This window comes from Leopardus geoffroyi, chromosome D3 (assembly GCF_018350155.1).
Source record: "Leopardus geoffroyi isolate Oge1 chromosome D3, O.geoffroyi_Oge1_pat1.0, whole genome shotgun sequence".
NCBI lineage: Eukaryota > Metazoa > Chordata > Mammalia > Carnivora > Felidae > Leopardus > Leopardus geoffroyi.
This window is the reverse complement of record NC_059339.1, coordinates 62,585,478-62,602,967: the sequence shown is the minus strand read 5'-3', so window position 1 is coordinate 62,602,967 and position 17,490 is coordinate 62,585,478. Positions and strand designations below refer to the sequence as shown.

The window sequence follows — 17,490 nt, the reverse complement described above, 5'->3', positions numbered from 1 at the left end:
TCCTGCAATGAACCACATTCAAAATTCATGTATATAATTTAATATGTAATACTTGTCTAAATTATACAAAGTCTAATTATATCACATATGTAAAAACCACTTTGAAATATAAACTGTCAGTAAAAAATGACTATAAACACAAAACATTTTAAAATAAATTATTACAAATTTTTAGAGGTTGAGGAATACATCATACTTGCATTTGTCCTGATATAATTGGTATTTCCTTATATAATCTAATTTCATTAAAACTAAACTTGAAAATTAAAGGCATTAATCCTAGCAAGTAAGACTTAAAATGCTATCTGTATGGTATCAATAATGAAATAATTAAAGACCAGTTAAGAAAAAATAACCAAAAGAAATGCCGTTTCAAAAAAAAAAGAACATGTCTCTCATCTAGCACATTGTAAGTTTTTGATTTTTAAAGTCATATTTAGAGCACCCTCTAGTGGAAAACTGGTGACAAGATGCTTAAAACCTGCTTCTGAAATTTTATATTCTATTTCCATTAAAACAAATTGTGAACTGGACCACAGAAGTGTATTAAACAGACTCTGATTTCCAAATCTTATTTTTAAAAATCACCAACAACACACACACACACACACACACACACACACACACACACACACAAAGACAGAGCAGTTCTCAAAGTCCAAATGAAAAAGGTCTATTATTTATCAATTTCCAAAAGAAAAGACAAGGTATGTGACAAGATACGTGAAAATAACATCATAGATGTAATGGCACTCTATACATTAAATAATTGCATTGTAGTTATAAAATAATTATAAAATAATTTCAATACAAAAGCTAAGAGAATCACTTTGGTACTTTGATTCTTGTGGTTAAAAGATTCAATTAAAATATCAGAGCATTAAGGAACAACACAGGAAAACTTTTTCCAAATTAAAATTCTCTCCAAATACACCGTAACATTTTCTAAATATCCTCTGCTACACTGGCAAATTTGGCGAGAACCTCCACAACATTCTGTGGTCCTAGTTACTACAGGGACAGCCTGGCCTTGACACAGACGTGAATCCCACATACAAATTCTGTCACAGATAATTTTTCACACTAATATATGAAATTCTAGATTCTGTGAATTAATAATTATATATTAATAATTAGACTACATTTGATATATTAAATTACATTTGACGTGTTAAATTCTTGGTATCACAATCTGGAGGAATACTAACAAAACAGAAAATGTTCTTACCTGAGAGACCATTTTAAGAGTAATTTAAAATCTATTTTGTGTGGAAGACTGAAGAAACTTGAACTATTTAGCCCAGGGAAGAAAAGACTACACAGAAGAGAAGAATTATTTACTCATTCATTAATTCAACAGTGATCTATCAATCACTTTAGCTAGGTGTTGTTCAAGGTTCTGGAGGAATGGTAGCAAACTGGATGGACAAGGTCCCTGCTCTCATGGAACCTGCATCCTGAATGGGAGAAGATGATGAGAAGATCAACAAGCTCCATGAGGACCTGGATTTGTGTCTGTTCTGTTCATTTTGGTATCCCCAGAACCCAGAACAATACTGGACACATAGCAGTTGCTCAATAAATCTTTGTTTTATCATACAAAAAATGATAAATTTGGCTGGTGGTAAGTGCTTTAAAGAAACCGAAACAATAATAGAGAGTAATGGAGAAGGGTGGAATGGCAAGTACATTTCAGAAGCCATTTCAGATCCGAGAGTTAGAAAAGGCTATTCTAAGGAGATTCCACTCAAACTTATACTCAATAACCAAAGTCAGATTTGCAAAGATCTGAGAGAAGAGCTTTCCAGAGAGAAAAACAAGGGCATTAGTCTGAGGCAGGAGTATTGACATTACACAATCAAACTGGTCAGTGTGGGCAAGCCACAAGGACCACAGTAAAGAGTTCAGATTTTATTCAAATAGTTTGGGCAAAAGATGGTAGCGGCTTCAAATGGAGTCAAAGGAGTGGAAATGAAGAGAGTGGATAACTTCATGATCCATTTTGGAGGTGAAGAGTAGACAAGATTTGCTAATAGGTTTGATATGTGAAATGAGGCCAAGAGTGGAATTAAAAATGACTCTTAAACCTGGGGCTTAAACAACTGGGTGGATGATGTTGCAATTTACTGAGATGGGAAAAAATTAGGTGAGGAGCAGGTATTATTAAGCAGGTAGTGGAGGAAGGGAACAACTTTTACAACTGACCATATAATTTGGATGTCAAGTAAGTGGTTGGATATTTCAGTCTGAAGCTGAATGAAATGGACTAAAGTACGGTGCTGTAAGTTTGAAAGTTGTTTGCTTCAAGATGGTGTTAAAGCCAAGGGGCTAAATAATTATCACGAAGAGGGGGATGAGAATGATTATTCCATGGAACTCCAAGGGGAAAAGCAAAAAATTAAAGACAGGGGTTAATGTGAGCTCATTCTAACACTAACTAGAGCTGTAAGTAAGGAAGTAAGTAAGTAATGCTGTAAGTAAGCAGTAAGTAACACTAACTCAACTGCTTGCATACATTACTATGGGCTTTCCCCCAAAGGTGGCATTTTCAGAAGGAAGAGCGAGAAAACCACCCATAGAATTACTACTGAAGTGATTCTTTGTAAGGAATGGGAGTTTTTGGGGCACCTAGGTGGCTTAGTCAGTTGAGTGTCCAGCTCTTGATTTCAGCTCAGGTCATGACCCCGGGAGTCGTGAGATTAAGCCCACGCTGAGCGTGGAATCTGCTTGGGATTCATTCTCTCTCTCTCTCTACACACACACACACACACACACACACACACACACACACACACACCTCTCTTCCCCTAGCTTGTGCTCTCAAAATAAATAAATAAATAAAAATTAAAAAAATAAAAAAGAATGGGAGTTTCTTTCAAAGGTACCATCATATGAAGGGACTTTTAAGACTATATAATCTTTCAGGGGTGCCTGGGTGGGTCAGTCAGGTAAGCATCCAACTTTGGCTCAGGTCATGATCTCAACAGTTTGTAGGTTTAAACCCCGCATCAGCCTCTCTGCTTTCTGCACAGAGCCTGCTTTGCATCCTCTGTCTCCCTCTCTCTCTCTGCCCCTCCTCCACTTGTGGACTCTCTCTCCTCCCTCTCTCTCTCTCTCTCTCTCTGCCCCTCCTGTGCTCATGAGCTCTGTCTCTCTCTCTTTCAAAAATAAACATTTAAAAAAAAGACTATTTGACTTGTCTTCACTTATGCAATGTGCCTACCACATTTTGCAACTTATTTTGTTTTATGCAACTTATTTTATTTTACTAAGCAGATTCCACAGTAAAAATCACCGGCATATAAAATTTATACATCTACTGGTGGCCATGATTTGATACCTGTTTTTGTTAGCAAAAGGTTATCCAGGTGTCTGTCTCCAACTCCAAGTATGTATGTAATCACGCAATATCCAGCTGCAAATAACAATTAAAAAATTGTGAAAACACATGCAAACCAGGTCAAGCATACAAATGAGTATAAAAGCAGTCTGTGTTACTTTCATTTCAATTTAATTACTATTTTTTGATTTCTCACCCAAATTCTCAAATGTGTAATTTTCTTTGACTCTATGAAGAGTTTATCAGTTGAAACTCAATATAAATTGCTATTTGCATGAGAAATAATATCTTGTAGAATTTTGTCAAGTTATAAAAGTCATTTCTATCAAAAGTTAATTCAGGCTTCAGGAACCTTAATTATAATATGATTCTCCCATTTCTCATTTCAAATTGGACACATGTTACATATGACAGCAGAAAAAAGAAGTGTCTACAGAAATACACATAATGAAGTCAAGCATCCCACAACCCTATTATCTATAAGATAACAAAAGTAAATGTAGGTTTAAAAGAAAAATCTTTGGAGAAACAATCATGAAGTGCCAGCAGATAGAACAACAATTAAATTCACTTGAGTGGTAAAGGCACTTAAGAAGTTCACAGCACAATCTTCTAAAGTATTAAGAAAAATTACATGAGCAGGGCTAGGGGCAGAGTCACTGGCTCAATCTTTATTCTTTTGCCTTTCTCTTCTAAAAAGTCTGGAAACCTGCCATGTGTTGAAAATGCTCAAATAAAATTAAGCAAATATCACCTTTTTGAAGATTATTTTTTCCATTCTATTTCTCTCATTATTAATGTAACAAGAAACATAACTTATAAACATACACATGGCTATATCAGTATTTACAAAAGCAGGTTTATTTCATTTAATATGTAGGAAAAAGACTGGACCACCTGTTAATGACCAAATTAATTTCACTGGATTAATCATTAATTATTAATTAATTAATCATAGTTACAACTTACTGAAAGCTAGTCCCTTAGGTAGGCACATTACATTCATCATCTCTAGCCCTTTAATGATGCCAGTTAAGTATTGTAACTATCCTTCTAATGAAAATATCTCAGGCTCCAGAAGTTAACGAGATTGTCCAAGGTCACTAGGCTGGGATTTGAACCTAACTCTCACTCTAAAGTCCTTGGCTCAAGCCACTTCTGCATTGTATAACTCCTGTTCCCCCAAGTGGCTATTTAGACAGATGCAACACTCAAGATATTTAAGTTCAAGTGTATTTGTTTAGAATAACTAACCATAGACTAATTACAGGTGAAATTATACATTTTCTATATTTCAAAATGTATCCATATGTACAGAATGAATGAAAGCACACTATTATCCAAAAAATACTTCTAATCATATTACTACTGGTCTACTAACAATTTTCACTAAACTGTAACAAATCAGTTATTCTCAAAATATAGCCTGCAGTGTGACAGGAACTACTAGTTTGCCTACACACTATCTAATGTTTCTTCCTTAAAACAAAACAAGGATCTGGGAGACAAGACCATGCCTAGGTAAAAGACTGTATTTCCCAGCCTCACCTGCACTTAGGCATGTCCAGGGAACTATAAGGAAATGTAGGTTTGTGATGAGCATGTTTAAAGATGGGGCTGGCTGAGCTGGGAAGTGAGCCTTTTAGGTTTCTTCTCCTGGTTGGCTGGACTGCAAACATGATGACTGCATTTGCAATAGTCATTTGGGACCACTGGGAGAAGGCCAAGAGACTCACAAAGACCTTGGTTGGCCCTAACATCCATAAGCAGCTAAAGCAACTACAATGACTGACATCTGGGCTTCTTACAACAAAGAAAATGACTTGTGTGTGTGCATCACTATAGATTATGTTAACTTCAGCTGAATACAATTGTTGACACATTAAGTGGTCCACTGAGGGACTTGAGGGCCACTTACATAAAGGGTGAGCAAATACAGCTTGACGGCCAAAATGGGACCTCCTCTGTTTTTATATTTTATAGAGTTTACTGGAACTCAGCCACATCCATTCATTTACCTATTTCTTGAGCACGACACTGGCCTGGCTGAATGGCTACAACAGAGATCATGTGGCCTAAAAATCCTAAAATACTTACTATGAGGAAGGTTGTAGGAAGAAACTAATTTGACTCTTGCTAGGAAACTGCTCTTCAAAATGTGATGCACAGACTAGCAGCATCACTCTCCCCTAGAAGCTTCTTAAAAATGCAAACCCTTAGGGCCCACTTGAGTCCTGCTGCATCAGAATTTCTCGGGGCAGTGCTAGAAAGTGATTGCTATACACACCACAGTTTGTGTACTCCCTTCTGCTTTAATGTACTAGTATCCCCTGGGAATCCTGTTAAAATGAAGATTCTAATCAAAACATCAGGGGCAAGGCCTGGGATTCTGCTAATACAAACAAGTTCCCAGATGAAGCCAATGCTGCTGGTCCAGGGATTACAGTGGTAATGCTGAAGTGGTGCTGCTCTAAAACTGCTGCAAAATACGCAATCCACAAACAACTAATGGCCCTCCACTCCGACATTAGTGAGCGCCGTGCTAAAGGAAATTCATAAAGAGAACACATAAGAACTTAGGACACCGAGCTCTCTTAATACGTGAGTCACTTAGCAATCTGGCTGCCACTCAATACTTGTGAGGGATAGAAAACTCCTGATAATGTGCATCAGAACATTGTTAAAACACTGGCAGTTTTCCAAAAGAACATCACTGTGTATCAATATACTTGAATTGTTGTATGGTGCAGCTTATCTTTTGGTTCATTATAAATTAGTTTTATCATTATTTACTTTGTTTCATTGTTTAGCTACCTCTACAGAGTAATGATTCACATGTGTAGCAACAGTACATTTGACCTAAAATTTTTAGACAACTAGACATGCCATGAATTTTGCCTGTCTCTACTGACAAAGCAAGATGTTTTTATATACTACTTTCTATCATCATGTTTGCTTTTACACTAATTATTACTGGATTATTTTCCAATGGAAATGGGAAATGTATGGGAAAGAGCCTTTACCCTGCCTCAGTGGGTTAAGGTCATAAATATGTTTAAGGGTCATTTTAATAGATGTTTTTGGTTTTTTCTTTTAAAGTTTGTTTTGAGAGCAAGCGAGTGCACAAGCAGGGGAGGGGCAGAGAGAAAGAGGGAGAGAGAATCCCAAGCAGGCTCCATGCTAATAGCATGACACAGGGCTAGATCCCACAAACTATGAGGCCGTGACCTGAGCCAAAGTCAAGAGCCAGACACTTAACCAACTGACCCACCCAGGCACCGCTGTTTTGTTTTGTTTTGTTTTTTAAGTCAAGTGAGATAACATATGATCTTCTCTCTTTCATATGTATATAAATGGGGGAGGGGGGTGGTGAAATCAGGGTGTTCCAATAATTCAAAGTATCAATGCTTAAGAGAGAACATGCTGGAAAAGACATGAATTAAGAGTCAGATGATCCCCAGAAATTTTTAAAGCACAGATAACAGATTCAGAACAATATGAGATGGCAAAGAGTAGATTGTCCAAGAGAATTTTGTCAAAAGGATGCTGCCCGTTAGTGTTTTGAGCCCATATGAAATGCACAATATCTTTAAATTGGTATTATAATACAACTTTGATGTAAAATTCAGAGAAATATTAGAGAACCAAATGATAGTATCTCCCTTTACTTAACAAAAATATATTTGTAAAAATAATTAATGTTCTATTTACTTGCATGAAATATACTTGATACCTTGCATAATCTGGAAAAAAACTGTCACCAAAACTATTATCACTTTCTTCTTACACTCTGCCAAAAATCTAAAACTTTACTTTCTAAAATGAAACTTATACATACATCTATATGATAATGTCCAACAATCAGATTCTAGTACAAAGTAGCAACTTATTGATCACTAAATCCTCTAATGAAAAACTCAAATAATGGCTTTCAATCTCCAATATACCAAACACCCTAAAATACAAATGATTATTTTGTAACACAAGATACAAAGGAAAAAGAAGGCTATTCAAAATAAGATGAAGAGAAGGCTTGCCATCAAATCGATTATCAGGAAAGGAATAAAAGTACAATATTGGGGAAAGAAAGGAGCAAGATCCAATTTGAACTGAAGTATCCAAGAGGTGCAATTAATTAATTAACTTATGTCTTTGTTTTTGAGAGAGAGAGAGAGAGAGAGCGCATGAGCATGCAGGAGAGGGAAAGAGGGAGGAGAGAATCTTAAGCAGGCTCCACACCCAGCACGGAACCTGATATCAGGACTGTGAGATCATGACCTGAGCTGAAATCAAGAGTCAGACGCTCAACTGACTGACACACCCAGGTGCCCCAAGAAGTTCAATCTCAAATGGCTATTTTTTTATATGAAAAACCCAGTCATATTTTCATTAGGTCTTGGAAAAAAATAGAACGTTACATAAAAGACATTTTATGTAATAGAACATTTATGTAATAGAACATTACATAAAACAATTACGACATGCAACCATAATATACTGTTCCAGTAATTTTACTAAGAGTGAGCAGGGCTTTCAAAATTTTAGCCAATATTTATAGATAGTATGTGTGTGTATATATTTCAAGCAGAAAAAGTTAGCATTCATTTATTAAATAGATTCATGATGTTAAAAAGTTTTCAGTAATTAGGCGTGGTGGACTAAAGAATAGCCACACATTCTTTAACATGCTTTTCACTCAAGGTGGGAACTATAACCCCTCCCTTGGGGTCACAGCAAGCTCTGTGACTGCTTTGAGCAAGAGATTATGACAGAAATGACAAATGACCAGCTTCCCAGTCCAAGCCATCAGAAACCAACAATTTCTACTTTCTGTTTCTTAGAATACTTCCTCTTGGAACCCAGCTCTGAGAACCCCAAGCCACAGAGAAGCCACGTACAGGACACTTGACAGACAAGTCTTGCTATAAAAGACAGTATGAACTATGAACTGTCATGTGAGTGATCTTAGATGTCCTGCCTACTCTTTAGATGATATGTAATTTTTTCAGAACACAGAAAACAAGAGTTGAAGGTCAAAAAAAATAGGAAAGAAGAGAAAGGGGAAAAGGAAAGAAGAAAAGAAGGAAAGCAGGGAAGGAGAGAAAGAAAAGAGAAATACGGAGTTGGGAGAGCAAGGGGAACTAAAAGAAATAATACATTTTCTCTAGAATGTTTCAATTTTTTTTAGTCTTTAAATACACTGTACATGGTCATTTTTAAGGGAGAGCACAGTTACACGTACCACGTTATATTCCTTCAGTAAAAATACGATTAAAACCATAAAGGATTTTAATATGCACATACATGTTTTATTTCAGTGCTTTTAAAGTTCCCAGCAATATTACATTTTCTTTATACTTCTCAGCCAACTAGATGTACTTATTTATATATCATCTAGTATAAATTTGGGAGTAAATTATGTTGTCTAAAATAATTTGGAATACTACCTCATAGGAACATTGTGAAAAATTTTTAAATGTCATGTATAAGAATCAGTTTATAAGCCATTAAATGATATGAAAGTTTAAATACAACTGTTACATGTGTCTAAAGTCCCTTACCTACTTTGCCTTAGGTATAAATAGGAACTTAAAACAGGAACAACTTATATACCATATCCCATCCAGGGCTAACTCTAGTGTCAACTCCTTTACTAACTCTCTTTTAAACAATCTAGCTATTAAAAGCAAAAACAAATAAAACAAACAAACTGCTTAAGAAAATTAAAAAATCCTCTAGAACATAAACTTCATGAGGATAGGTAGGCATAAATGGTCGAAACGATATGAATTAATCCCTCTGGCATTCTACTACCTACTTATTTCCAGGAAGGGACCATAAAATAAAATATCATGAGAGACATCCTCCTAACATAGCTCTTGAGATTTATCTGAAGCATAATTATTGCTGAAACTTTTCCCACAGTCTCTTTAATTGTAGTTACTCAAACACAGGGAAAATCTTGGAGAAAATTAACAGCTTCCAGGAAGAGATAACTTGTAATAACAACACAGTTAACTGGTTGCAAAGATACATTCACCAAAGACTAAACAGAATTTATACCTTGTTAATTACTATTATGTCAAAACATTAATTGACTTCTGCTATCAGTATATCTTTTAGTCATCTTCTTATAGAGAATTGAAATGTTATGATCTGAATGTCTTTGTGGCCCCCAAATTCACATGTTGAAATCGTACAGCCCAATGTAATGGTATTAGGGGGTGCTTAAATCATTAGGGTAGACCCCTCATGAATGAGATTAGTGCTCTCTAAAAGGAGAGTCCACACAGCTCCCTAGCCCATTCTGCCAGATGAAGATACAACAAAAAAGTCTTCTCCCCAAAAAGGGCCGTCAACTGACCAAGTAGGTACCTTATCTTGGACTTCCAGCCTACAAGCCACCTAGTCTCTGGTATTTTGTTAGAGCAGCCCACATGGAGTAAGATAAAATCCTACAATGTACTAATGTGTATGAATACAGCAACATCAGGATAGCCTATTTCCTTGACTTCAGTGCATCAGTGGAAACTAGAGCTTGAAAAACTTACCACAGCTTTTAACATAAGTGTCCATAACTTCAGCACTGATTCCATTTGGTCCATTCTCACTCGGTGCATATTTTCTAAAGAAGTTCTGAAAAGATGTAATTCACATGTTTACAAACTCAATACAATCCTTAACAAATCAGACATTTTGCAATTGTAAAACATGACCAAGTGCCTGGCCTAATGTTTAGTCAATAATTATGTGGACTTTAAAAAGTATATTCTAAGAATCAGCCTTACTACTGTGCTTGCAGACAGTTAAGATAAAAAAAAGTATGCTGCTACTTTTACACCTTAGGGAAAACATTAGATGAAATGAATTTACTTTTATTTCTCTATACTCTATCACTTTTTTTTCACTTTTCTTCTGAATGTAAACAATGAGGGGTTTTTTGTATCATACATTCTCCTTAAAGTGAACATGAGTTATTGAAATTACTTTTTAAGTGTAGCTACTGAAACACTGTTAGCATTAACAAACTTCCAGTTATAAACCAAATAAGTCAAGGGGATATAAACTACAGCACAGGGAATATAGTCAATAATATTGCTTATAATAACTATGTGTGGTCACAGACGGTAACTAGATTTATGGTGATCATTTCATAATGTATGTAATTGTCAAAATCACTGTGTTGTACACCTGAAAGTACTATAATACTGTATGTCAATGATACATCAATAATAAAAATTTTTAAAAAAGCTCAATAAAAATGATTAGAAAGTGCCAATAATTCCCAGGGGAAATTGATGGAAAGATAAATATAAGAGAGATGCTAGCTGAACAAAAGAATTATAGGGACACAATACATGCACTAGAGTGTCCAAAGAGTCTGGAAACAAAATAATGTTTTGTTTTGTTTCTGATTACCAACTAGAACTATTCCCTTACATGTAGATGTTAAAGAAAAACAGAATATACTATTTGAAAACACAAGTAACATGCTGTTTAAAAAAAAAAAAAAGTTTACCCTATGTTTCAGCTTTTCTGAACACCCTTGGGCTTGACAAAGGATCTATGCCTAGAATATATAAAGAACTCCTATAAATCAATAAGACCCAAACAACCCCAGAGGAAAATGAACAAAAGATGTAAATAAGGACTCCACAGAAGAAATGCATAGCCTACGCATATATTTCTTAATGTTCAACCTGTGATAATTAGGGAAAACTAAAACTACAATACCAAATTTAAAAGTCTGACAATATTAAGATTAGGCAAAGATGTATAGCAACGAGAAACAGAATAACTTCCCAAAAACAACTATTTTAGAAAATACGTTTTAATTGTCTACTGAAGTTGAACATGAGAATAACCTGACTCAGCAAAACTATTTACACAGATCAGACATGAAACCAAGAATCAATATACCAACTGCACTGTCCTTATTTTACCAAATCACAACTGCACACAGCCACGTAATAACTAATAACTTTATTAAATAATAATTTCAGTTAGAAACTATGTTAAAGCTCTACATACACTTCACCTCATTTTCAGGTACTAATCCTAGCTAGAGGCAGATACTATTAAATTATTATTATTCAAATTTCACAGATGCAAAAACTGAGACCTAAAGGGTATGTTAGGAGGTCAACAACTCCGACAAGTTTGTTAGATGGAATCATAGACTCAACATATGGTTGTACCACAAGTGACACTTATTAAAGCAAAAGTATACACAGTAGAATCAGGACAGGGAAAATACACGGGCAAAGTCTGGAGAAATCCATGTGTCAGCCTCCTGGCTCTCTTCTATGAGGGGATATGCTGAGCATACTTACTACTTTTCTCCAATGCCAATTCAAAAAAAAAAAAAAAAAAAAAAAAAAGGCAATAATCTGGGTGCAATGTTTCTGTCCAGGGAAGCCCATTATAGACTCAGCACTCAAGGTTTTTACTGGGGGCTGGTCATAAAGTCACCCTCTGTCTAGCAACTGTTAAAATTCAAGAAGGAAAGCAAGTTGTTCACTGTAAATCAAATTATTTGTACAGTCTAGGCACACTGAACCACTCTTATCAGAGAACACAGGAATAACACACTGAAAGCCAAGTTCCCAGATACCAGTCAAAGGCTAACTTAGCAAGCAGACCTTTCTAAAGGTAATAGCCTCAGGTCTGCTCTGTTAACTCTTCTGTGCACAAAGGGTTAAGAAGTGACTCAATGTTACACAGCTGGAAAACTGCATAGCAAAACATCAACCCTAGGCAGTTTAATGTTCTGAGCCCCAGCTATTTGCTTTTCTTTTTCTTCCCATTCCCCCATCCACCCCTCTGCTGCTATTGTTCTGTTTGTTCTCTATAGTTAAAAGTCTGTTTTTTGATCTGTCTCTCTTTATTTCCTTTGTTCATTTGTTTTGTTTCTTAAATTCTGCATAGGAGTGAAATCATATGGTATTTGTCTTTCTCTGACTAGCTTATTTCACTTATCATTATACCCTCTAGATCCTGCCATGCTGTTGCAAATGGCAAGATTTTATTCTTTTTTAATTGCTGAGTAATATTCCTGTGTGTGTGTGTGCAAGCGTGTATCATCGATTTTTTTTTTTTTTTTTTTTTTAGTTTATTTAATTTGAGAGACAATGAGCATGAGCATGGGAAAGGCAGAGAGAAATGGAGAGAGAAAATCCCAAGCAGGCTCTGATCTGTCAGCTCAGAGTCCAACTCGGGGTTCAAATTCACAAACTGTGAGATCATGATCTGAGCCTAAATCAAGAGTAGGATGCTTAACTGACTGAGCCACCCAGGCGCCCTAGTATCTATTCATCTATTGATGGACACTTGGGCTGCTTCCATAGTTTAGCTATTATAAATAATGCTGCAATAAACACAAAGATGCATATATCCCTTCAAATTCGTGTTTTCATATTCTTTGGGTAAATACCCAGCAGTGTCAATTACTGGACCATACGATAGTTCTATTTTTAATTTTTTGAGGAACCTGCATACCGTCTTCCTCAATGGCTGCACTGGTTTGTATTTTCACCAACAGTGCGTGAGGATTCCGTTTTCTCCACATCCTCACCAACAATTGTTGTTTCTTGAGTTTTTGAGTTTAGGCATTCTGACAGAAATGAGGTAGTATCTCACTGTGGTTATGATTTGCATTTCCCTGATGATGAGTGATGTTGGGCATCTTTTCATGTGTCTGTTAGCCATCTGGATGTCTTCTTTGGAGAAATGTCTTATGCCCATTTTTAAATTCAATTATTTGTTGGGTATTGAGTTGTGTAAGTTCTTTAAATATTTTGGATACTAACCCTTCATCAGATATGTGATTTGCAAATATTTTCTCCCATTCAGCAGACTGTCTTTTAGTTTTATTGGTCATTTCCTTTGTTTTACAGAACATTTTTTATTTTTATGTAGTGCCAACAGTTTATTTTTGCTTTTGTTTCCCTTGCCTTGGACATCATCTACATACAACATCTAGAAGGATGTTGTTACCAGCTGATGTTGGAAAAATTAATGCCTATGCTCTCTTGTAGGATTTTTACGGTTCCAGGTCTCACACTTAGGCCCTTAATCCAGTTTCATTCTTTTGCATGTAGCTATCCAGTTTTCCCAATATCATTTGCTGATGATACTTTTTCACATTGCATATTCTTGTCTCCTTTGTCAATGATTAACTGATTATGTAAGTGTGGATTATTTCTGGGCTTTCTATTCTGTTTTAATGATGTGTATGTCTTAATTTTGTTCCAGTACCATATTGTTTTGATTACTACAGCTTTGTAATATATTCTGAAGTCTGGAATTGTGATAACTCCAATTTTGCTTTTCAAGATTGCTTTGACTATTTATGCGGTCTTCTGTGGATCCATACAAATTTTAGGACTGTTTGTTCTAGTTCTATGAAAACTGCTGTTGGTAGTTTTTTAAGGGATTTTCTTCTTTTATTTTAGTTTATTTATTTTGAGAGAAACAGAGACATCATTAGTGGGGAAGGGATAGAGAGAGAAGCACAGGGAGACAGAATCCCAGGAGGTTCTGCACTGTTAGTGCAGAGCCTGACGCAGGGCTCAAACTCACAAAACTGTGAGACCATGACCTAAGCCAAAACCGAAAGTTGGATGACGCTTAACTGACAGAGCCACCCAGGTGCCCCATTGCTGTTGGCATTTTGATAGGGATTACATTAAATATGTAGAATGCTTTGAGTAGTATAGACATTTTTTTTTTAATGTTCATTCATTTTTGAGAGAAAGAGAGACAGAGTGCGAGCAGGGGAGGGGCAGAGAGAGGGAGACACAGAATCCCAAGCAGGCTCCAGGCTCTGAGCTGTCAGCACAGAGCCCAACGCGGAGCTCGAACTCACAAACTGCGAGATCATGAACTGAGCTGACATTTGATGCTTAAGCAACTGAGCCACCCAGGCGCCCCGACTAGCATAGACATTTTAACAATATTTGTTCTTTCAATCCGTGAGTATGAAGTGTCTTTCCATTTCTTTGTGTCATCTTCAATTTCTTTTATCAGTGTTTTGTAGTTTTCAGAGTATAGGTGTTTCACCTCTTTGGTTAAGTTTATTCCTATGTATTTTATTATTTTTGGTGCAATTATAAATGGGATTATTTTCCTCTCTTTTTGTTGCTTCATTATTAACGTATAGAAATGCAATAGACTTCTATATCTTAATTTTGTAGTCTGCGACTTTACTGAATTCATTCATCAGTTCTAGTAGTCCAGTATCTCTGATGAACATGGATGCAAAATCTTAAAAAAAAAAAAAAAAAAAAAAAAAAAATTAGCTAACGAAGGGGCGCCTGGATGGCTCAGTTGGTTAAGCATCCAATTTCAGCTCATGAATCCATGATTTCATGGTTTGTGGGTTTGAGCCCTGTGTCAGACTCTGTGCTGACAGCTCAGAGCCTGGAGCCTGCTTCAGATTCTGTGTCTCCTCTCTCTCTGTCCCTCCCCCATTCATACTCTGTCAAACTCGCTCTCTCTCAAAAATAAACATTAAAAATAATTTTTTTTTAATTTAAAAAAATAAGCCAACAGAATCTAAGAATACATTAAAAAAAAAGTCATTCACCACAATCAAGTGGGATTTATTCCTGTAATGCAAGGGTGGTTCAATATTCACAAATCAATCAATGTGGTATATCACATTAATAAGAGAAAGAATAATTTTTATTCTTAAAATTATCTTTGCATCATTTTTATAGATGCAAAAAGCATCTGACAAAGTACAACATCCATTCATGATAAAAAGAAAAAAACACCCCAACAATGTAGGTTTAGAAAGAACATACCTCAACATAATAAAGTCCTTATATAAAAATCCCACAGTTAACATCATACTCAAGGAGGAGAAACTGAGAACTTTTCTCCTAAAGTCTAGAACAAGACAAGGATGTCCACGCTCACCACTTTTATATAACATAGCACTGGAAGTCCTAGCCATAGCAATTAGACAACAAAAAGAAATAAAAGGCATCCAAATTTGTAAGGCAGAAGTAAAACTTTCACTATTTGCAGATGACGTGTTACATACATAGAAAACCCAAAAGACTCTAGTGAGCATGAATGTTTAACTACTGCAAGTGATTATTCCTTAAACCAAAGAACAGTATAACCACCTGCTTTGCCAAGAAATGAGAATAATGCTTTTCTGCAAATCTAAACTCCATACTGAATTACATGCTAAACTGGGAAAGACAAAAACACATTGTAACAAATATCCCCTGTCAAGTCCGGCCTGAATTAGCTTTCATTTCAGGCATATCAGGTTTTTTTGTGTAAATTACATACATTCTTCTTACACAGGGAAAAAGAAAGTCATATTTAAATTGGGGTGCCTGGGTGGCTCAGTCGGTTAAGCATCCGACTTTGGCTCAGGTCATGATCTGGCAGTTTGTGATTCGGGCCCCACGTTGGGCTCTGTGCTGACAGCGTGGAGCCTGGAACCTGCTTCAGATTCTGTGTCTCCCTCTCCTTCTGCCCCTCCCCAGCTCGTATTCTGTCTCTCTCTCTTTCAAAAATAAATAAAACACTAAAAAAATTTTTTTAAATAACACAAATTAACCATTAAGATGTGATAAGAATTGATCCATGTCTATAAAGTGTAAAAATTTTCAAAGACACACATGGCATAATCCTAGGAACTGCTCACCTATTCCTATATTAAAGGGCAGCAACAAGGTTGAAGGGGAAAAGAAGGGTCTTAAAAACAAATGAGCAAAACATGTGTGAGCAAGAGCATGTAGTACTGTTCTGAAGAACCATAAAGTTGGAAATAGCCAAATGTTAATTTGTAGTTAAACACACTGTAGAATTTCCATAATGTGGAATATAAGATAACTATAAACTAACAAACTTTTAAAATTTATTCCCGCTCCCCTATTATGTGCCAGGCACCGTTTAAGGAACTAAGCATCTGTACATACTAACATGGAAGAATTTGCAACTTTTAGTATTATTCACTTCTGAGAAAAGGAAAACAACTCAAGGAAAGAACAGTGATAAAATGAAACATGCACTTTTAACTCTACACACTTTTTATGAAGATTGAACTTTTTAAAACGATATTATATTCATGAATTGCATAACTCATTTAAAATTGGTTCTGTACCTGAATGCTTCCTTCTGTATCAAGAACTTCAGCAACAGGAACTGACTGGATAAACTGCATGAAGCCTACACAGAAATACATGCACTGCATTAAGCGCAACACTGGTTAAGCAATAAAAATAATAAGGGTTCTACTAAGAATAACCTTCATTTTCAAATGCATACACTGCACACTCAAATGACTTAAAGAGTCTGTAAACAATATATTAAGTTTAGACTGGCATTTGAGTCACAGGAACTAGAAGTAAACTCTTCTTTCAATTAAATTGACTTAATCTGTATGTTTCTCCAGGGCAATTTCTATTACTGTATACACAGAAAAAAAGTAACAGCTAAGCTTCTTAAATATGCACAAAAATTTCTTTCTGTACTTTTATAACATATGCTAATTAAAAATATTCCAAATTTGGGGCTCCTGGGTGGCGCAGTCGGTTAAGCGTCCGACTTCAGCCAGGTCACGATCTCGCGGTCCGTGAGTTCGAGCCCCGCGTCGGGCTCTGGGCTGATGGCTCAGAGCCTGGAGCCTGTTTCCGATTCTGTGTCTCCCTCTCTCTCTCTGCCCCTCCCCCGTTCATGCTCTGTCTCTCTCTGTCCCAAAAATAAACGTTGAAAAAAAAAAAAAAAAAAAATATTCCAAATTTAAAATCACTTTAAGAACTCTGAAATTATGTAATATCAATCAACTAAGCCTAAAACTGCATTATGCTCATTGCCTTTTTTATCTAATACTCCATGTTCTGCCATTTCCTGGAAATGACAGAAGTATAAATCCCTTAAACTACCAAAAAGGAGGAGGGCATTATGAAAAATCAAAGTTGAATGAAGGAACTACCGTATACTCCTTTAAAGTAAGAAATGTCTCATTCATTCCTGTATCACAAACAGGGAATAGTGTGTATCAGTTCACTTAAGATATTTACTGATTTTCTCCCATGCAATAATAAGTTTGCCAATAAAAAACAGAGCTTTGACCCTGCCTTTATACACTGAAGAAGCCTGCAATTTTTACTGGGATAAATATTGTG

The 17,490-nt window shown here is 35.9% G+C and overlaps 1 protein-coding gene across 1 annotated transcript in view; it reads right to left on the bottom strand.

The window, feature by feature from the left end:
• PIK3C3 (phosphatidylinositol 3-kinase catalytic subunit type 3) overlaps positions 1-17,490 on the bottom strand; it is a 148,095-nt gene that overhangs the window by 37,255 nt on the left and 93,350 nt on the right. The window contains exons 19-21 of the mRNA XM_045459425.1: positions 16,467-16,531; positions 9,892-9,976; positions 3,341-3,415 (exon numbers count right to left, since the gene is read on the bottom strand). Of these exons, the coding sequence (XP_045315381.1) occupies positions 3,341-3,415; positions 9,892-9,976; positions 16,467-16,531 (225 nt within the window). The remainder of the gene's footprint in view (positions 1-3,340; positions 3,416-9,891; positions 9,977-16,466; positions 16,532-17,490) is intronic.